Source organism: Trichomycterus rosablanca, chromosome 4 (genome assembly GCF_030014385.1).
Source record: "Trichomycterus rosablanca isolate fTriRos1 chromosome 4, fTriRos1.hap1, whole genome shotgun sequence".
Lineage (NCBI taxonomy): Eukaryota > Metazoa > Chordata > Actinopteri > Siluriformes > Trichomycteridae > Trichomycterus > Trichomycterus rosablanca.
Window position 1 is genome coordinate 9,231,681 of NC_085991.1, and position 19,322 is coordinate 9,251,002.

Genomic DNA, 19,322 nt, shown 5'->3' on the forward strand with positions numbered 1-19,322 from the left:
CACAGCGGCAACATGGGTCCATGGGTCCCAAGAACATGCAGAAGGTGAACTGGTTGCTCTGAATTGCCCCTAGGTGTGATTCACTGGCACCCAATGTGTACAGTGTTTCAAACCCAACACAAGCCCTGATCAGAATAAAGTGGCCATTCATCTACTGACTAGTTCCCCAGTTACGCCAATTCTAATTGTATCGTTTGATAATGAATAACATAATATGTGCAGCTTTAACAAAGAGACAAAACAGTGCCAGCATGTGTTTGGTTTTTAGTAACAGACACAACGCATCCAAAAGAATGGCAGTGATTTAGTCATCAATCAGCAAAAGTAAACGTCGCTGGTTAACGTGCAGTCGAGAACTTAAATGTATTGAAGACAGAACACTGCAGCATAATATTTAAAGTTGCAAAAGTGACAGCATTTCTTCGTACATAGAGCAATACCAAATATATACGAAGTCAGATATAGTAAAAAAAACGTGTCAGCGTAAACACTGTTACAGCTCACTACATTCTACAAGGCCGATTAAGCCCCAGTGCGGTAAAAGAAAATCTGTAGGCATGCAATTAGCGGAACGGACGATAGTAAATTCGAAAGCAAGGCCAAGGCGTTTTCCATCCCGGACCTCAGTAGACCACCGAGCCCGCCTGATCACACATCGGTTGCACTCTTTCAGGTCCGACAAGTAAGAAACGACGACAGATAGTGCGGCTCCTCTATATGGGAAAAGCAGTGGTATAGTGCGGCAGGACTACACTGTTAATCACAGACAGACAGACGGTTAGCTGGAGGAGAGGCATCACATCGCTTCCTCCTTCTATCCGGATGCGTTGATGTAAAGCTGGTTCTGCAGGATGTAGTCGATCACTGTCTGACCCAGGTAGTCCACCACGTGGCCGTCTCCGTGCTGAAGAGCCAGTCTGCGGGAGGTCAAGCATTACAGAATTAGGCATTACGTAGTACACTGATCAGCTATAACATTAAAACCACCTCCCTGTTTTTACACACACTGTCCATTTTATCAGCTCCACTTACCATATAGGAGCACTTTGTAGTTCTACAATTACTGACTGTAGTCCATCTGTTTCTCTGCATGATTTGTTAGCCCCATTTCACCCTGTTCTTCAATGGTCAGGACCCGCACAGAGCAGGTATTATTTGGGTGGTGGATCATTCTCAGCACTGCAGTGACACTGACATGGTGGTGGTGTGTTAGTGTGTGTTGTGCTGGTATGAGTGGATCAGACACAGCAATGCTAATTAAGTTTTTAAACACCTCACTGTCACTGCTGGACTGAGAATAGTCCACCAACCAAAAATATCCAGCCAACAGTGCCCAGTGGGCAGCGTCCTGTGACCACTGATGAAGGTCTAGAAGATGACCAGCTCAAACAGCAGCGGTAGATGAGCGATCGTCTCTGACTTTAAATCTACGAGGTGGACCAACTAGGTAGGAGTGTCTAATAGAGTGGACAGTGAGTGGACACGGTATTTAAAAACTCCAGCAGTGCTGCTGTGTCTGATCCACTCATACCAGCACAACACACACTAACACACCACCACCATGTCAGTGTAACTGCAGTGCTGAGAATCATCCACCACCTAAATAATACCTGCTCTGTAGTGGTCCTGTGGGGGTCCTGACCATTGAAGAACCAAAAAAAACTACAAAGTTCTTCTATATGGTAAGTGACAGTGAGTGTAGAAACAAGGAGGTGGTTTTAATGTTATGGCTGATCAGTGTAGTGTATATAAACTGAAATGAATGATCACCCTTACCTGCTTTTAGTTGAACTAACAACTGACATCGGATGGTTGAGATCGTCCTTCACGACAATGATGTTTTCCTGTCAGAGCAAAAAGCATTCAGTCAACAAAACACTGTTTTATTTTAGACCCTGATATATGCACAGAGGCCAATAATGCTCCATTCTATTAAATATTGAAAGCAATCATTTTAAAAGCTTTTACGGTGGTGCATGAGGCCTCTACCTTGTGCTTGCGCAGCACCGAGGAGTGATTCATTATCCTTTCTGTGTCGACTCCATCACGAGGCACCACCACGATCCCGAAGTCCCCTACAATCACCTCCATCTGGAAGCACACGCAGTTCAGATACATTCGGTTATTAACAGCGTGTATGAGCTATAAAGGAGCTCGGAAAAACCTAGAAGAATAGTATCAGCAACAAAAATAAGTACTTTGCTGACATGTAGTGTTCGAATCTAAGCTCTGCTATTGGCTCGTCTGATGGAGGAGGGCCGATTCCTCATAACTTCTGCAATTAGGGCAATTTTAGTAGCTCCAATTAGCCTGACTGCATGTCTTCGAACTGTGGAAGGAAACTGAAGTACCCGGAAGAAACTCTGAATTCAACCCAGGACCTTCTTGCTGTGAGTCAACAGTGCTACCCACTGAGCCACAGAGCCCTGTCATCTAAATGATTAACTAGAACCATAGCTGTTCGAATGGTTACTGTAAGGTCAGTGGATGTGAGTAAAGGTGATACTTGTGAATCAACCATCCCCAAGGTGGAGGAAACTGGAGTATCTGGAGCAAAACCCATACAGACAAATGCAAAGCATGCACATCTCCTCGACAACAATGACCAGAGGTGAGTGTTTGTGGGTAAGTGTGTAGACTCACATCACTGTCATTCCACAGCCCAGGAATGCTAAAAGACTCCAGTAAATCACTGCCACACAGGAGCAGGATACGCAGCTCTACACAACACAGTAGATTTAAATTAATGTCACACAACACATTTACATCAATACATTTGGCAAAATACAGTCATCTAGACCAGTGTTCCTCAACCTTTTTTCAGTCACGGCACCCTTTAAAAGTATGCAAAATCTCAAGTCACCCCAGTCTAAAATGTATTAAAAAACTTACACTCTGCATCCCTCGGACTGCTAACACACACGCGCACACACCATAAGGTGTCATTTAGGGAGGGAGGGGTAAACGTGACTTACTTTTAATGGGAAACCTGAGCCTGGGATGATGCACACAATCGCCCTATTCTGGCAGGGATGGATGAGAGGCAGACACGGAGCCCCTGGTCCAGAGCCCTCAGTCGCTCCCTGTACTTGTTCTTGATGCAAGTTAGGCTCGAAAAGCTCAGTTCGCGCAATGAACAAACCAGATTTACCATAATTAAACAAGTTTATAGTTTATTTCTCAATTATTTGTCATTATAAGAGCACTGCTTCTTTTCTGCATGTTCTCTCTGTAGCTCGGTTACGGCTCTCTCGACTCAAACTCAAAAGAAGCTTTATTGGCATGACAAATAAGGACATTCGTATTGCCAAAGCAAGTTAGAAAGAAATAATAAAAATAACAGTAAGAAAGAACAAATATATACAAAACAGCACTTTGGATGTAAATGTGCTTTATAAATAAATTACTTACATACTAAAACAGTTACAAGTGCAAAAAAATATTATATTAATAAAAACAGTGCAAAATAATAACAAAATTATAATATTTACAGTAATGAGGTAGTAATAATGATATCTCTCTCTCTGTGTGTGTGTGCGCACATTAACTGATCGTTATTACTACCTCATTAATGTAAATATTATCATTTTTATTGTTATTATTTTGCACTGTTTTTATTAATATTTTATTCTATTTTATATTTTTGCAATGTATTTTTGTATGTAACTGTTTTGTATATATTTGTTCTTTCTTATTGTTATTTTTATTATTTCTCTGTAACTTTCTTTGGCAATATGAATGTCCTTATTTGTCATGCCAATAAAGCTTCTTTTGAGTTTGTGTGTGTGTGTGTGTGTGTGTGTGTGTGTCTCGCTCGCTCTCCGCTTTCCTTTTTCGGATTTGAATTTCGACAATAAACAGCTCTTATTATGACTGATTAATTCCCTTCACTGATGGAAGCGGAATGGGTGGATTATAGTCTATAAGAATTGCGCAGAAATAAAAAGATATACATATATAGCGGCTTCCAGAGGCGCGACTCGGTTCCTTGTGTTCATTTTAAAGAGCCGTTCAATAGAATCAGATCGTTCGCGAACGACTCATCACTTTTAGAATATTTTTGACGGCACCCCTGACGAAGCCAGACGGCACCCCGGTTGAGAAAGGCTGATCTAGTCTAAGTGTTAAAGATAATTGTAACATGGCAGCTTCTGAAGGCTTGGCAGTAACCCGTGTAAGAGTTGCATCCTTCTGCATTGCCAATTTTGGCCAGCAGAGGGGGCATGGATGTGTAGATGATCGATATGTCAGTTTCTCTTAATTGCAGTCACTTGCACTGTATTTGCATTAATTCGCTTCAGGTGAAAGTCTGTTTTGCTTTTACAGATTTGCCAGCTTCTTTGTTTGGCAAACCTGCTTTCTCTGGGACTGTGATACAAGTCTTGATCTGGTTAATTTTTCCACTGGTGTGCGTTACAGAGAAAAGTAGGTTTGCAAAACAGAGGAGCTGGCAAATTTATGAACAAGAACTGTTAAAATTAATGCTAACAATTACTTTTCAATTAAGGGGGCTGAAACATCAATAATCTGCACCTCCGTGCCCCCTCTGAAGGCCAAAATTAGCAATGCATAAGAACACAACTTTAACATGGCTCACTGTAATAATATAGCAATAATATATAGCTGCTCAGTACCAGAATTCACATTTGCTATTTTGTCCTGGTTAAAATGCACTCTTACATGATATATTGTTTAGTTTTTTATATAAAAGTCGCTCATTTAAACTTTAAAGAGACAAATAATTGTACTTTTTGGACATGTTCCCTTGTCACCTAGTGGATCCATATATTACTGAATATAAAAAAAGTAATAGTGGGTGCTTGGGTGGCGCAGGGTAAAGAATACTAACCCACTACTCACTACTTGCGTCAGGAAGGGAATTTGGCATAAAAAAGTCTGGTATCGTATGCGTACCCCCAAATATGGGGGCAGCCGAAAGATAAGAAAGTATACACAATTAATAGCATATGCCACATGGATCTTTATCCAGGTCTGTCTTCATGTCAGTCCCTCACTATGACATGACACCAGATGTTGATATAGAAAACAAAAAAAAAAATCTACTCACCAATTTCCTCATAACGCATTGCAGTGCCAAGGTTTGCATTTTCATCTGTAAAAAATGAAACAAATAAAAAAACAACGTTGTGTTTAGCATTGATTCACATACATGTACAAGTAATACACCGACCAGGCATAACATTATGACCACTGACAGATGAAGTGAATAACACTGATTATCACTTATAATCAAGGCACCTGTTAGTGGGTATGATATACAGTGTATCACAAAAGTGAGTACACCCCTCACATTTCTGCAGATATTTAAGTATATCTTTTCATGGGACAACACTGACAAAATGACACTTTGACACAATGAAAAGTATTCTGTGTGCAGCTTATATAACAGTGTAAATTTATTCTTCCCTCAAAATAACTCAATATACAGCCATTAATGTCTAAACCACCGGCAACAAAAGTGAGTACACCCCTAAGAGACTACACCCCTAAATGTCCAAATTGAGCACTGCTTGTCATTTTCCCTCCAAAATGTCATGTGACTCGTTAGTGTTACTAGGTCTCAGGTGTGCATAGGGAGCAGGTGTGTTCAATTTAGTAGTACAGCTCTCACACTCTCTCATGCTGGTCACTGAAAGTTCCAACATGGCACCTCATGGCAAAGAACTCTCTGAGGATCTTAAAAGACGAATTGTTGCGCTACATGAAGATGGCCAAGGCTACAAGAAGATTGCCAACACCCTGAAACTGAGCTGCAGCACAGTGGCCAAGATCATCCAGCGTTTTAAAAGAGCAGGGTCCACTCAGAACAGACCTCGCGTTGGTCGTCCAAAGAAGCTGAGTGCACGTGCTCAGCGTCACATCCAACTGCTGTCTTTGAAAGATAGGCGCAGGAATGCTGTCAGCATTGCTGCAGAGATTGAAAAGGTGGGGGGTCAGCCTGTCAGTGCTCAGACCATACGCCGCACACTACATCAAATTGGTCTGCATGGCTGTCACCCCAGAAGGAAGCCTCTTCTGAAGTCTCTACACAAGAAAGCCTGCAAACAGTTTGCTGAAGACATGTCAACAAAGGACATGGATTACTGGAACCATGTCCTATGGTCTGATGAGACCAAGATTAATTTGTTTGGTTCAGATGGTCTCAAGCATGTGTGGCGGCAATCAGGTGAGGAGTACAAAGATAAGTGTGTCATGCCTACAGTCAAACATGGTGGTGGGAATGCCATAGTCTGGGGCTGCATGAGTGCAGCAGGTGTTGGGGAGTTACATTTCATTGAGGGACACATGAACTCCAATATGTACTGTGAAATACTGAAGCAGAGCATGATCCCCTCCCTCCGGAAACTGGGTCGCAGGGCAGTGTTCCAGCATGATAAAGACCCCAAACACACCTCTAAGTCGACCACTGCTTTATTGAAGAGGCTGAGGGTAAAGGTGATGGACTGGCCAAGCATGTCTCCAGACCTAAACCCAATAGAACATCTTTGGGGCATCCTCAAGCGGAAGGTGGAGGAGCGCAAAGTCTCGAATATCCGCCAGCTCCATGATGTCGTCATGGAGGAGTGGAAAAGCATTCCAGTGGCAACCTGTGAAGCTCTGGTAAACTCCATGCCCAGGAGAGTTAAGGCAGTTCTGGGAAATAATGGTGGCCACACAAAATATTGACACTTCAGGAACTTTCACTAAGGGGTGTACTCACTTTTGTTGCCGGTGGTTTAGACATTAATGGCTGTATATTGAGTTATTTTGAGGGAAGAATAAATTTACACTGTTATATAAGCTGCACACAGACTACTTTTCATTGTGTCAAAGTGTCATTTTGTCAGTGTTGTCCCATGAAAAGATATACTTAAATATCTGCAGAAATGTGAGGGGTGTACTCACTTTTGTGATACACTGTATAAGTGAACATTTTATCCTCAAAGTCAATGTTAGAAGCAGGAAAATGGGCAAGTAGAAGAATTGTGATGGCTGGATGACTGGGTCAGAGCATCTCCAAAACTTGTGGGGTGTTCCCAGTCTGAGGAAGGTACAGTGGTAAACCAGTGGTAAACCGGCTTTCATGGAAACAATATTCCCTGATGGGTGTGGCCTCTTTCAGCAGGATAATGCGCTCTGCCACAAAGCAGAAATGCTTCAGGAACGGTTTGAGGAGCACAACAACGAGTTTGAGGTGTTGACTTGGCCTCCAAATTCCCCAGATCTCAATCTAATCGTGCATCTGTGGGATGAGCTGGACAAACAAGTCCGACCCAAGGGGGCCCCACCTCACAACTTACAGAAGTTAAAGGATCTGCTGCTAACATCTTGGTGCCAGATACCCCAGCACACCTCCAGGGGTCTAGTGGAGTCCATGCCTCGACGGATCAGGGCTGTTTTGGCAGCAAAATGGGGGCCAACACAATATTAGGAAGGTGGTCATAATGTTATGCCTGATCGGTGTATGAGAGTTTATGATATGTAATAATTACTGCATATCTGACTGTGGGGTAGCTGGGATAGTGTTGGATTTATTTAGGTGCTCGGGTTACATCCCACAAGTCCAAAGACATGCAGTCAGGCTAGCTGGAGCTACTTCAAATTGTGTGTGTGAAAGCCCTATGATGGACTGAATCAGACCACCACTGTGACCCTGACCAGGATAAAGCAGTGGTCAAACAGACCAAAAAAACTCATTTAAAATCAAAACATCAAAAGAAAATAATGGTGTGTGTGTGTTTGTGTGTGAAAGCCCTATGATGGACTGAATCAGACCCCCACTGTGACCCTGACCAGGATAAAGCAGTGGTAAAACAGAAAAAAAATTCATATAAAATCAATACATCAAAGGAAAATAATGGTGTGTGTGTGTGTGTGTGTGTGTGAGCGCCCTATGATGGACTGAATCAGACCCCCACTGTGACCCTGACCAGGATAAAGCAGTGGTTAAACAGACAAAAAATTCATATAAAATTCAAAACACTTGTAAAATCAAAGAACTTGTAGTTCCTTTTATATACCCTAGAATACTACTACATACCAACGAAAGTGAAGCGCTCCACAGGGGGGCGAACACAGCAGATTTTCCCCAGACTCTCGCTCATTTTACCCAGGAACTTAACTAGATCAAGAGAAGAGAGATAGTGTTACAGAGACAGAGTGAGAGGCTAAATATATACATCACTTAAACTGCTTTTATAAATGTAAGATATATATATACAGTATATGTGTGTGTGTGTGTAGTTTGACTGGAAGGTTGCCATCATGTTGCTCTTTGTAATGGTTTTGTATTTACTGACCGTTTCATGTCGATGTTATTTTTTCTCCTGCACTTACTGTTATTTTCTCTTATTTATACGGTGGCCGAGAAGTGCAAAACAAATTTACATTTCAGAAAACAAAATTACAAAAAAACAAAAACAACATTTACAAGTGCTTGGGTACCCAGTGTTTGTAAATTTGTTTTGGCATATGTAAAAGTGTTTCAGCACTTGTAAATTTGTTTTCGGCATATGTAATTTTGTTTTCTAAAATGCAATTTGTTTTGCACTTCTCGGCCGCACATTTCTGACGGAAAAGGTAGGGACAATAACACCGGAAGTGCGTGTTGCTTACCTGCTGTCAATCAAACTGTTTCTCAGCGGTAAAGTGAACGGAGTTTGTGATGGTGACGATAAACAAGGTTTTGTCTAGTTTGTGGAAATCATTTATTTATCCAGTTGACCCGCTATTGTTTTTCTTGTGGAAAGTTATTAGATTGTGCAGATGTTTAGACGTGGCGTGTGCATCTCTATCTACCGTCCGCTCTTCTAAACATCTAAGGAATTCCCACAAGAACAACAAAAGCGAAATAATGAGAATAATTAACACAAAATGGACAAAACATTGTTTATTAGGGACGGAACATTTGATCCCGAGGCTTTAAAGCTTGTTTCACTTTTGTAACACTGGACTCAGTGTATCGGAGCTTATATTAAAGCAGCATGTGCGGGACTGATGAAGCTTTGTGCTGTGTTTTATCTCACTCACTATATAAGAGACAATCAAACCAGGGTTACCCACCGTCCCGTAACATACAGAATCCTTCTTTATTTGGAGACTAAACGCCGCGTTCAGTATTGATCTGATACAGGACGCTTTGTTCCGTATTTTTATCAATGGGAGACTGTGGGAATTATATTAAGTAGTGTTCACTTTTATTCTTAGTAACGGTGTGTGTGCGCTGGTTATAGCAGCAGAACCTGTGTAATACACCGCTGTATGAGTAGCACAGTGGGCGGAGTGCGTTGTTTTGCCTAAAATATGGTTCTGACTTATTATTATAAAGAATAAAAAGAATAAATGTTAAACACCATAAATAAAACCTTTGTTCTCATGACTGTGTAAGCTTTAAAGCCTCGGGATCAGATGTTCCGTCCCTAATAAACAATGTTTTGTCCATTTTGTGTTAATTACTTTCATTATTTCGCTTTTGTTGTTCTTGTGGGAATTCCTTAGATGTTTAGAAGAGCGGACAGTAAATAGAGATGCACACGCCACGTCTAAACATCTGCACAATCTAATAACTTTCCACAAGAAAAACAATAGCGGGTCAACTGGATAAAATGATTTCCACAAACTAGACAAAACCTTGTTTATCGTCACCATCACAAACTCCGTTCACTTTACCGCTGAGAAACAGTTTGATTGACAGCAGGTAAGCAACACGCACTTCCGGTGTTATTGTCCCTACCTTTTCCGTCAGAAATGTGCGGCCGAGAAGTGCAAAACAAATTAACATTTTAGAAAACAAAATTACATATGCCGAAAACAAATTTACAAGTGCTGAAACACTTTTACATATGCCAAAACAAATTTACAAACACTGGGTACCCAAGCACTTGTAAATTTGTTTTTGCTTTCATTGTAAATGTTGTTTTTGTTTTTTTGTAATTTTGTTTTCTGAAATGTAAATTTGTTTTGCACTTCTCGGCCACCGTATATTTACCTTCACATTCCACATACACTACATGGCCAAACATTTGTGGACACCCTTTGTCTTTAACTATCTGTCTGGTTAGCTATGTATATACATACAACTTACTATGTATGTGCGTGTGTGTGTGTCTGTCTGTCTATCTATCTATCTATCTATCTATCTATCTATCTATCTATCTATCTATCTATCTATCTATCTATCTATCTATCTATCTATCTATACAGCATACAACTCACTATGTATGTACAGTGTATCACAAAAGTGAGTACACCCCTCACATTTCTGCAAATATTTCATTATATCTTTTCATGGGACAACACTATAGACATGAAACTTGGATATAACTTAGAGTAGTCAGTGTACAACTTGTATAGCAGTGTAGATTTACTGTCTTCTAAAAATAACTCAACACACAGCCATTAATGTCTAAATGGCTGGCAACATAAGTGAGTACACCCCACAGTGAACATGTCCAAATTGTGCCCAAAGTGTCAATATTTTGTGTGACCACCATTATTATCCAGCACTGTGAATTCCATGCCCTCCTGGGCATGGAATTCACCAGAGCTGCACAGGTTGCTACTGGAATCCTCTTCCACTCCTCCATGATGACATCACGGAGCTGGTGGATTTTAGACACCTTGAACTCCTCCACCTTCCACTTGAGGATGCCCCACAGGTGCTCAATTGGGTTTAGTCCATCACCTTTACCTTCAGCTTCCTTAGCAAGGCAGTTGTCATCTTGGAGGTTGTGTTTGGGGTCGTTATCCTGTTGGAAAACTGCCATGAGGCCCAGTTTTCGAAGGGAGGGGATCATGCTCTGTTTCAGAATGTCACAGTACATGTTGGAATTCATGTTTCCCTCAATGAACTGCAGCTCCCCAGTGCCAGCAACACTCATGCAGCCCAAGACCATGATGCTACCACCACCATCCTTGACTGTAGGCAAGATACAGTTGTCTTGGTACTTCTCACCAGGGCGCCGCCACACATGCTGGACACCATCTGAGCCAAACAAGTTTATCTTGGTCTCGTCAGACCACAGGGCATTCCAGTAATCCATGTTCTTGGACTGCTTGTCTTCAGCAAACTGTTTGCGGGCTTTCTTGTGCGTCAGCTTCCTTCTGGGATGACGACCATGCAGACCGAGTTGATGCAGTGTGCGGCGTATGGTCTGAGCACTGACAGGCTGACCTCCCACGTCTTCAACCTCTGCAGCAATGCTGGCAGCACTCATGTGTCTATTTTTTAAAGCCAACCTCTGGATATGACGCCGAACACGTGGACTCGACTTCTTTGGTCGACCCTGGCGAAGCCTGTTCCGAGTGGAACCTGTCCTGGAAAACCGCTGTATGACCTTGGCCACCATGCTGTAGCTCAGTTTCAGGGTGTTAGCAATCTTCTTATAGCCCAGGCCATCTTTGTGGAGAGCAACAATTCTATTTCTCACATCCTCAGAGAGTTCTTTGCCATGAGGTGCCATGTTGAATATCCAGTGGCCAGTATGAGAGAATTGTACCCAAAACACCAAATTTAACAGCCCTGCTCCCCATTTACACCTGGGACCTTGACACATGACACCAGGGAGGGACAACGACACATTTGGGCACAATTTGGACATGTTCACTGTGGGGTGTACTCACTTATGTTGCCAGCTATTTAGACATTAATGGCTGTGTGTTGAGTTATTTTCAGAAGACAGTAAATCTACACTGCTATACAAGCTGTACACTGACTACTCTAAGTTATATCCAAGTTTCATGTCTATAGTGTTGTCCCATGAAAAGATATAATGAAATATTTGCAGAAATGTGAGGGGTGTACTCACTTTTGTGATACACTGTATGTATGTATCTGTCTGTCTGTCTGTCTTTCTATCTGTCTGTCTGTCTGTCTGTCTGTCTGTCTGTCTCTGTCTATATATCTATCTATGTATATATAACTCTCTATCTATCTGTCTGTCTGTCTGTTTGTATATGTATATATAACTCTCTGTCTGTCTGTCTGTCTGTCTGTCTGTATATGAATATACGTAGAACTCACTATCTATCTGTCTGTCTGTCTGTCTGTATATGAATATAGAACTTACTATCTGTCTGTCTGTCTGTCTGTGTATATAAACAGAGAACTCACTATCTATCTGTCTGTCTGTCTGTCTGTCTGTCTGTCTGTCTGTCTCTGTCTATATACAGTGTATCACAAAAGTGAGTACACCCCTCACATTTCTGCAAATATTTCATTATATCTTTTCATGGGACAACACTATAGACATGAAACTTGGATATAACTTAGAGTAGTCAGTGTACAGCTTGTATAGCAGTGTAGATTTACTGTCTTCTGAAAATAACTCAACACACAGCCATTAATGTCTAAATAGCTGGCAACATAAGTGAGTACACCCCACAGTGAACATGTCCAAATTGTGCCCAAATGTGTCGTTGTCCCTCCCTGGTGTCATGTGTCAAGGTCCCAGGTGTAAATGGGGAGCAGGGCTGTTAAATTTGGTGTTTTGGGTACAATTCTCTCATACTGGCCACTGGATATTCAACATGGCACCTCATGGCAAAGAACTCTCTGAGGATGTGAGAAATAGAATTGTTGCTCTCCACAAAGATGGCCTGGGCTATAAGAAGATTGCTAACACCCTGAAACTGAGCTACAGCATGGTGGCCAAGGTCATACAGCGGTTTTCCAGGACAGGTTCCACTCGGAACAGGCTTCGCCAGCGTCGACCAAAGAAGTTGAGTCCACGTGTTCGGCGTCATATCCAGAGGTTGGCTTTAAAAAATAGACACATGAGTGCTGCCAGCATTGCTGCAGAGGTTGAAGACGTGGGAGGTCAGCCTGTCAGTGCTCAGACCATACGCCGCACACTGCATCAACTCGGTCTGCATGGTCGTCATCCCAGAAGGAAGCTGACGCACAAGAAAGCCAGCAAACAGTTTGCTGAAGACAAGCAGTCCAAGAACATGGATTACTGGAATGCCCTGTGGTCTGACAAGACCAAGATAAACTTAAAGGCTCAGATGGTGTCCAGCATGTGTGGCGGCGCCCTGGTGAGAAGTACCAAGACAACTGTATCTTGCCTACAGTCAAGCATGGTGGTGGTAGCATCATGGTCTTGGGCTGCATGAGTGTTGCTGGCACTGGGGAGCTGCAGTTCATTGAGGGAAACATGAATTCCAACATGTACTGTGACATTCTGAAACAGAGCATGATCCCCTCCCTTCGAAAACTGGGCCTCATGGCAGTTTTCCAACAGGATAACGACCCCAAACACAACCTCTAAGATGACAACTGCCTTGCTGAGGAAGCTGAAGGTAAAGGTGATGGACTAAACCCAATTGAGCACCTGTGGCGCATCCTCAAGTGGAAGGTGGAGGAGTTCAAGGTGTCTAACATCCACCAGCTCCGTGATGTCATCATGGAGGAGTGGAAGAGGATTCCAGTAGCAACCTGTGCAGCTCTGGTGAATTCCATGCCCAGGAGGGTTAAGGCAGTGCTGGATAATAATGGTGGTCACACAAAATATTGACACTTTGGGCACAATTTGGACATGTTCACTGTGGGGTGTACTCACTTATGTTGCCAGCTATTTAGACATTAATGGCTGTGTGTTGAGTTATTTTCAGAAGACAGTAAATCTACACTGCTATACAAGTTGTACACTGACTACTCTAAGTTATATCCAAGTTTTATTTCTATAGTGTTGTCCCATGAAAAGATATAATAAAATATTTGCAGAAATGTGAGGGGTGTACTCACTTTTGTGATACACTGTATCTATGTATATATAACTTACTATCTATCTGTCTGTCTGTCTGTCAGTCTGTCTATCTATATATCTGTCTGTCTGTCTATTTGTATATGTATATATAACTCACTATCTGTCTGTCTGTCTGTCTGTCTCTGTCTATATATCTATGTATATATAACTTACTATCTATCTATCTGTCTGTCTGTCTGTCTGTCTGTCTACTAGATATATATGTATATATGCATACATGTGTATATACATAAAGATAGAGGTGCAGAGCTTGCGGGTTCAGGGTCATAAAGACCTCTCTTGTGCGATCTCTCAGGTTAATCTTATTATTAAGTAGTTTATATCACATATCAACTAAATTTTTTTTTACCCCAAGGTGATTCTGATGGAAACTTTTACCCACCTGAGGCAGACAGACAATAATTGTTGTTTAAAATAATTTTGTATATGTATGATTTGTTTACATTTATTTCATTTAAATTATCCTTCAGATCACCCATGGAAGACAGAGGTCCCTGTTTAGTCTGGTTTCTCTCAAAGTTTTTTTTCTACCACTGTCACCCATGGCTTGTTAAACAGAGGGTTTTTGGTTTCTAGGCCCTGGATTAGAGCCATAATATCAAATCAATGTTGTATTAAATCCATATCTGTGTCTGAGCTAGCTAAAAGCATTTTGTTACACTGTACGCCTGGTGTGTTCATGTATCAATATCAATAAAAATCAATCGCGTTGAATGGAAGAACATAAAGCTACTTACTGGTTGTGGGCTTGTTCACTGTGTTGTGGTGATAAATTGGAGACGTTGGATTCTGGGGCTGGCCAATCACAGGGGTTGTAGAGGGTGTGTTCACGTTCGATAGAATGCATCCTGTCACTCTCTGTAGGGAGACAAGATTGGGCGTAAGCACTGTTTTTGACATTAGCTAACATTAGCTATCATAAGTGGAGTGATTCTGACCTTCATGAGGTCTCGATGGTGTTCCAACACGCTGCAGGTGGTCTGCCAAGTGTTCTGATAACACTCCCATGGGTCCACCCTGAATTAGCAAACACAACATTAATGGTCATTAATGTGACTGCATGTCTTTGGACTGTGGGAGGAAACCGGAGTACCTGGAGGAAACCCAAACAAGGGGAGAACTTGCAAAATTTCACACAGAAAGGACCGGTTCATTCCACATGGGAATCAAACCCAGGACTTTCTTGCTGTGAGGCAACGGTGCTTTTATTATAAATATTATTGTTATTATTATTCATGTTTTCTTTTGTCTCATGATGTTAAACATAGCCAATTAGTCTCTCGACCCCTTCGCATTTGATATCACACCCGGAGAGCCACACCCCGATCGCCATGCTCCTCCACTTCTGTACAGGCACCTTGAGCTGCTAACCAGGGTCCCTGCACAGCTCAGAATACACCACCCACTTATTAGTTCTGTCTTTCCCACCCTGCAAACTGGTGGCCAATTTTGTCTGCTGCAGGCACTGCCAATTGTGCCCGCTAGTGGGCGCCCAGACAACAGGTAGCAGAGCTGAGATTTGAACTTGGGGGAACTCAGAATCACAGCGCAAGTTTTATGGTAAGCAACAATACCATTAACTAGAATCCTCAAGTGGTAAGTGGTAAACCTGCCTTTATCTCAACTTTTTTGAGTAAGGCAAGGCAAGGCAAGGCAAGTTTATTTGTATAGCACCTTTCATACACAGTGGCAATACAAAGTGCTTTACATAAGGAAAAAATTTATTAAAAGCATTAAAACATTCCTGAGATCTAGAACCTTAGAAAGAGTTCTTGCAAACATTTAGTTACAATTAAGACAACATGAAATTCAAACAAGAACATGAAAAATTAAAAGAAAATATTGTAAAATATACCCTACAATTTGGGAAATACGAAATTAAAACAAGAGAGATAAGCAATTAAAACATGAAAACTAAAAGAAAATATAGTAAAATATACCCTACAATTTAGAATGTACACTACTCTATAAAAAGAATTATTAAGAGCATGAAAAACAAAAAAAAATATGGTAAAATGAGGGTAATAGCAAAAAATCTTTTTAGCTCAATCATAGGCACAAGAAAAAAGAAAAGTTTTTAACCTGGATTTAAAGATGTCTACATTTGAGGAACATCTAATATCTCCTGGCAGTCTGTTCCAGTTATATGCAGAACAACAGCTAAATGCTGCTTCATCATGTTTAGTTTGGACTCTGGGCTCAACTAGCTGACCTGAGTCCATGGATCTAAGAGATCTACTGGGTTTATATTCTCTAAACATTTCTGAGATGTATTCTGGGCCGAACCCATTCAGTGATTCATAGACCAGTAGCAGCACTTTAAATTCTGTTCTGTAACTAACCGGAAGCCAGTGTAGAGATTTTAGAACTGGAGTGATGTGCTCAGTTCTCTTCGTCTTAGTTAAAACTCTAGCAGCAGCATTCTGAATGAGCTGTAACTGTTTAATGGTCTTTTTGGGAAGTCCAGTTAAGAGACCATGACAATAGTCCACCCTACTGGAGATAAAAGCATGGATCAGCTTCTCTAGGTCTTGTTGGCACACTAGACCCTTGATTTTGGCTATATTTCTAAGATGGTAGAAGGCTGTTTTGGTGATGGTTTTTACAGTGGTGCTTGAAAGTTTGTGAACCCTTTAGAATTATCTACAGTGGGTTCAAAAAGTATTTAGTCAGCCACTGATTGTGCAAGTTCTCCTACTTAGAAAGATGAGAGAGGTCTGTAATTTTCATCATAGGTACACTTCAACTATGAGAGACAAAATTAGAAAAAAAAATCCAGGAAATCACATTGTAGGATTTTGAAAGAATTTATTCGTAAATTATGGTGGAAAATAAGTATTTGGTCAATAACAAACAAGCAAGATTTCTGGCTCTCACAGACCTGTAACTTCTTCTTTAAGAAGCTCTTCTGTCCTCCACTCGTTACCTGTATTAATGGCACCTGTTTGACCTTGTTATCTGTATAAAAGACACCTGTCCACAGCCTCAAACAGTCAGACTCCAAACTCAACCATGGCCAAGACCAAAGAGTTGTCGAAGGACACCAGGAAGAAAATTGTAGACCTGCACCAGGCTGGGAAGAGTGAATCTACAATAGGCAAGCAGGTTGGTGTGAATAAATCAACTGTGGGAGCAATTGTAAGAAAATGGAAGACATACAAGACCATTGATAATCTCCCTTGGGGTCAAGATCTCATCCCGTGGGGTCAAAATGATCATGAGAACGGTGAGCAAACATCCCAGAACTACACGGAGGGACCTGATGAATGACCTGCAGAGAGCTGGGACCAAAGTAAATAAGGCTACCATCAGTATACACACTACGCCGAGAGGGACTCAAATCCTGCAGTGCCAGGCGTGTCCCCCTGCTTAAGCCAGTACGTGTCCAGGCCCGTCTGAAGTTTGCCAGAGAGCATATGGATGATCCAGAAGAGGATTGGGAGAATATCATGTGGTCAGATGAAACCAAAATGGAACTTTTTGGTAAAAACGCAACTCGTCGTGTTTGGAGGAAACATCATGCTTTGGGGCTGTTTTTCTGCAAAGGGGACAGGACGACTGATCCGTGTTAAGGGAAGAATGAACGGGGCCATGTATCGTGAGATTTTAAGCCAAAACCTCCTTCCATCAGTGAGAGCATTGAAGATGGAACGTGGCTGGGTCTTCCAGCATGACAATGATCCCAAACTCACCGCTCGGGCAATGAAGGAGTGGCTCCGTAAAAAGCATTTCAAGGTCCTGGAGTGGCCTAGCCAGTCTCCAGACCTCAACCCCATAGAAAATTTGTGGAGTCCGTGTTGCCCAGCGACAGCCCCAAAACATCACTGGTCTAGAGGAGATCTGCATGGAGGAATGGGCCAAAATACCAGCTACAGTGTGTGCAAACCTGGTGAAGACTTACAGGAAACGTTTGACCTCTGTCATTGCCAACAAAGGTTATGTTACAAAGTATTGAGTTGAACTTTTGTTATTGACCAAATACTTATTTTCCACCATAATTTACAAATAAATTCTTTACAAATCCTACAATGTGATTTCCTGAATTTTTTTTTCTCATTTTGTCTCTCATAGTTGAAGTGTACCTATGATGAAAATTACAGACCTCTCTCATCTTTCTAAGTAGGAGAACCTGCACAATCAGTGGCTGACTAAATACTTTTTGGCCCCACTGTATATTTCTGCATAAATATGACCTAAAACAACATCAGTGTTGTGAGTGGGCACCCTGTTTTATTTAAAGAACAGGGATCTATCAAAGTCTGCTCTTCACAACACATGTTTGTGGTAGTATATCATGGCACGAACAAAGGAGATTTCTGAGGACCTCAGAAAAAGAATTGTTGATGCTCATCAGGCTGGAAAAGTTTATAAAACCATCTCTAAAGAGTTTGGACTCCACCAATCCACATTCAGACAGATTGTGTACAAATGGAGGAAATTCAAGACCATTGTTACCCTCCCCAGGAGTGGTCGACCAACAAAGATCACTCCAAGAGCAAGGCGTGTAATAGTCGGCGAGGTGACAGAGGACCCCAGGGTAACTTCTAAGCAACTGAAGGCCTCTCTCACATTGGCTAATGTTAATGTTCATGAGTCCACCATCAGGAGAACACTGAACAACAATGGTGTGCATGGCAGGGTTGCAAGGAGAAAGCCACTGCTCTCCAAAAAGAACGTTGCTGCTCGTCTGCAGTTTGCTACAGATCACGTGGACAAGCCAGAAGGCTATTGGAAGAATGTTTTGTGGATGGATGAGACCAAAATAGAACTTTTTGGTTTAAATGAACAGCGTTATGTTTGGGGAAAGGAAAACACTGCATTCCAGCATAAGAACCTTATCCCATCTGTGAAACATGGTGGTGGTAGTATCATGGTTTGGGCCTGTTTTGCTGCATCTGGGCCAGGACGGCTTGCCATCATTGATGGAACAATGAATTCTGAATTATATCAGAGAATTCTAAAGGAAAATGTCAGGACATCTGTCCATGAACTGAATCTCAAGAGAAGGTGGGTCATGCAGCAAGACAACGACCCTAAGCACACAAGTCGTTCTACAAAGAATGGTTAAAGAAGAATAAAGTTAATGTTTTGGAATGGCCAAGTCAAAGTCCTGACCTTAATAAAATCGAAATGTTGTGGAAGGACCTGAAGCGAGCAGTTAATGTGAAGAAACCCACCAACATCCCAGAGTTGAAGCTGTTCTGTACGGAGGAATGGGCTAAAATGGGCTCCAAGCCGGTGTGCAGGACTGGAACAGTTACCAGTTGTTGCTGCAAAGGGGGGTCATACCAGATACTGAAAGCAAAGGTTCACATACTTTTGCCACTCACAAATATGTAATATTGGATCATTTTCCTCAATAAATAAATGACCAAGTACAATATTTTTGTATCATTTGTTTAACTGGGTTTTCTTTATCTACTTTTAGGACTTGTGTGAAAATCTGATGATGTTTTAGGTCATATTTATGCAGAAATATAGAAAATTCTAAAGGGTTCGCAAACTTTCAAGCACCACTGTATATGGCTGGTGAAGGTGAGATCTGAGTCTATTAGA

The 19,322-nt window shown here is 41.6% G+C and overlaps 1 protein-coding gene across 1 annotated transcript in view; it reads right to left on the reverse strand.

The window, feature by feature from the left end:
- Positions 1 to 289: 289 nt before the first annotated feature.
- The window catches only part of nmnat2 (nicotinamide nucleotide adenylyltransferase 2), a 30,959-nt gene continuing 11,926 nt past the window's right edge, over positions 290 to 19,322 (reverse strand). Inside the window, exons 4-11 of the mRNA XM_062993032.1 lie at positions 14,705 to 14,783; positions 14,504 to 14,624; positions 8,042 to 8,122; positions 5,069 to 5,113; positions 2,644 to 2,720; positions 1,990 to 2,091; positions 1,777 to 1,844; positions 290 to 917 (exon numbers count right to left, since the gene is read on the reverse strand). Coding sequence (XP_062849102.1) covers positions 815 to 917; positions 1,777 to 1,844; positions 1,990 to 2,091; positions 2,644 to 2,720; positions 5,069 to 5,113; positions 8,042 to 8,122; positions 14,504 to 14,624; positions 14,705 to 14,783 — 676 coding nt within the window. The 3' untranslated portion in view covers positions 290 to 814. The remainder of the gene's footprint in view (positions 918 to 1,776; positions 1,845 to 1,989; positions 2,092 to 2,643; positions 2,721 to 5,068; positions 5,114 to 8,041; positions 8,123 to 14,503; positions 14,625 to 14,704; positions 14,784 to 19,322) is intronic.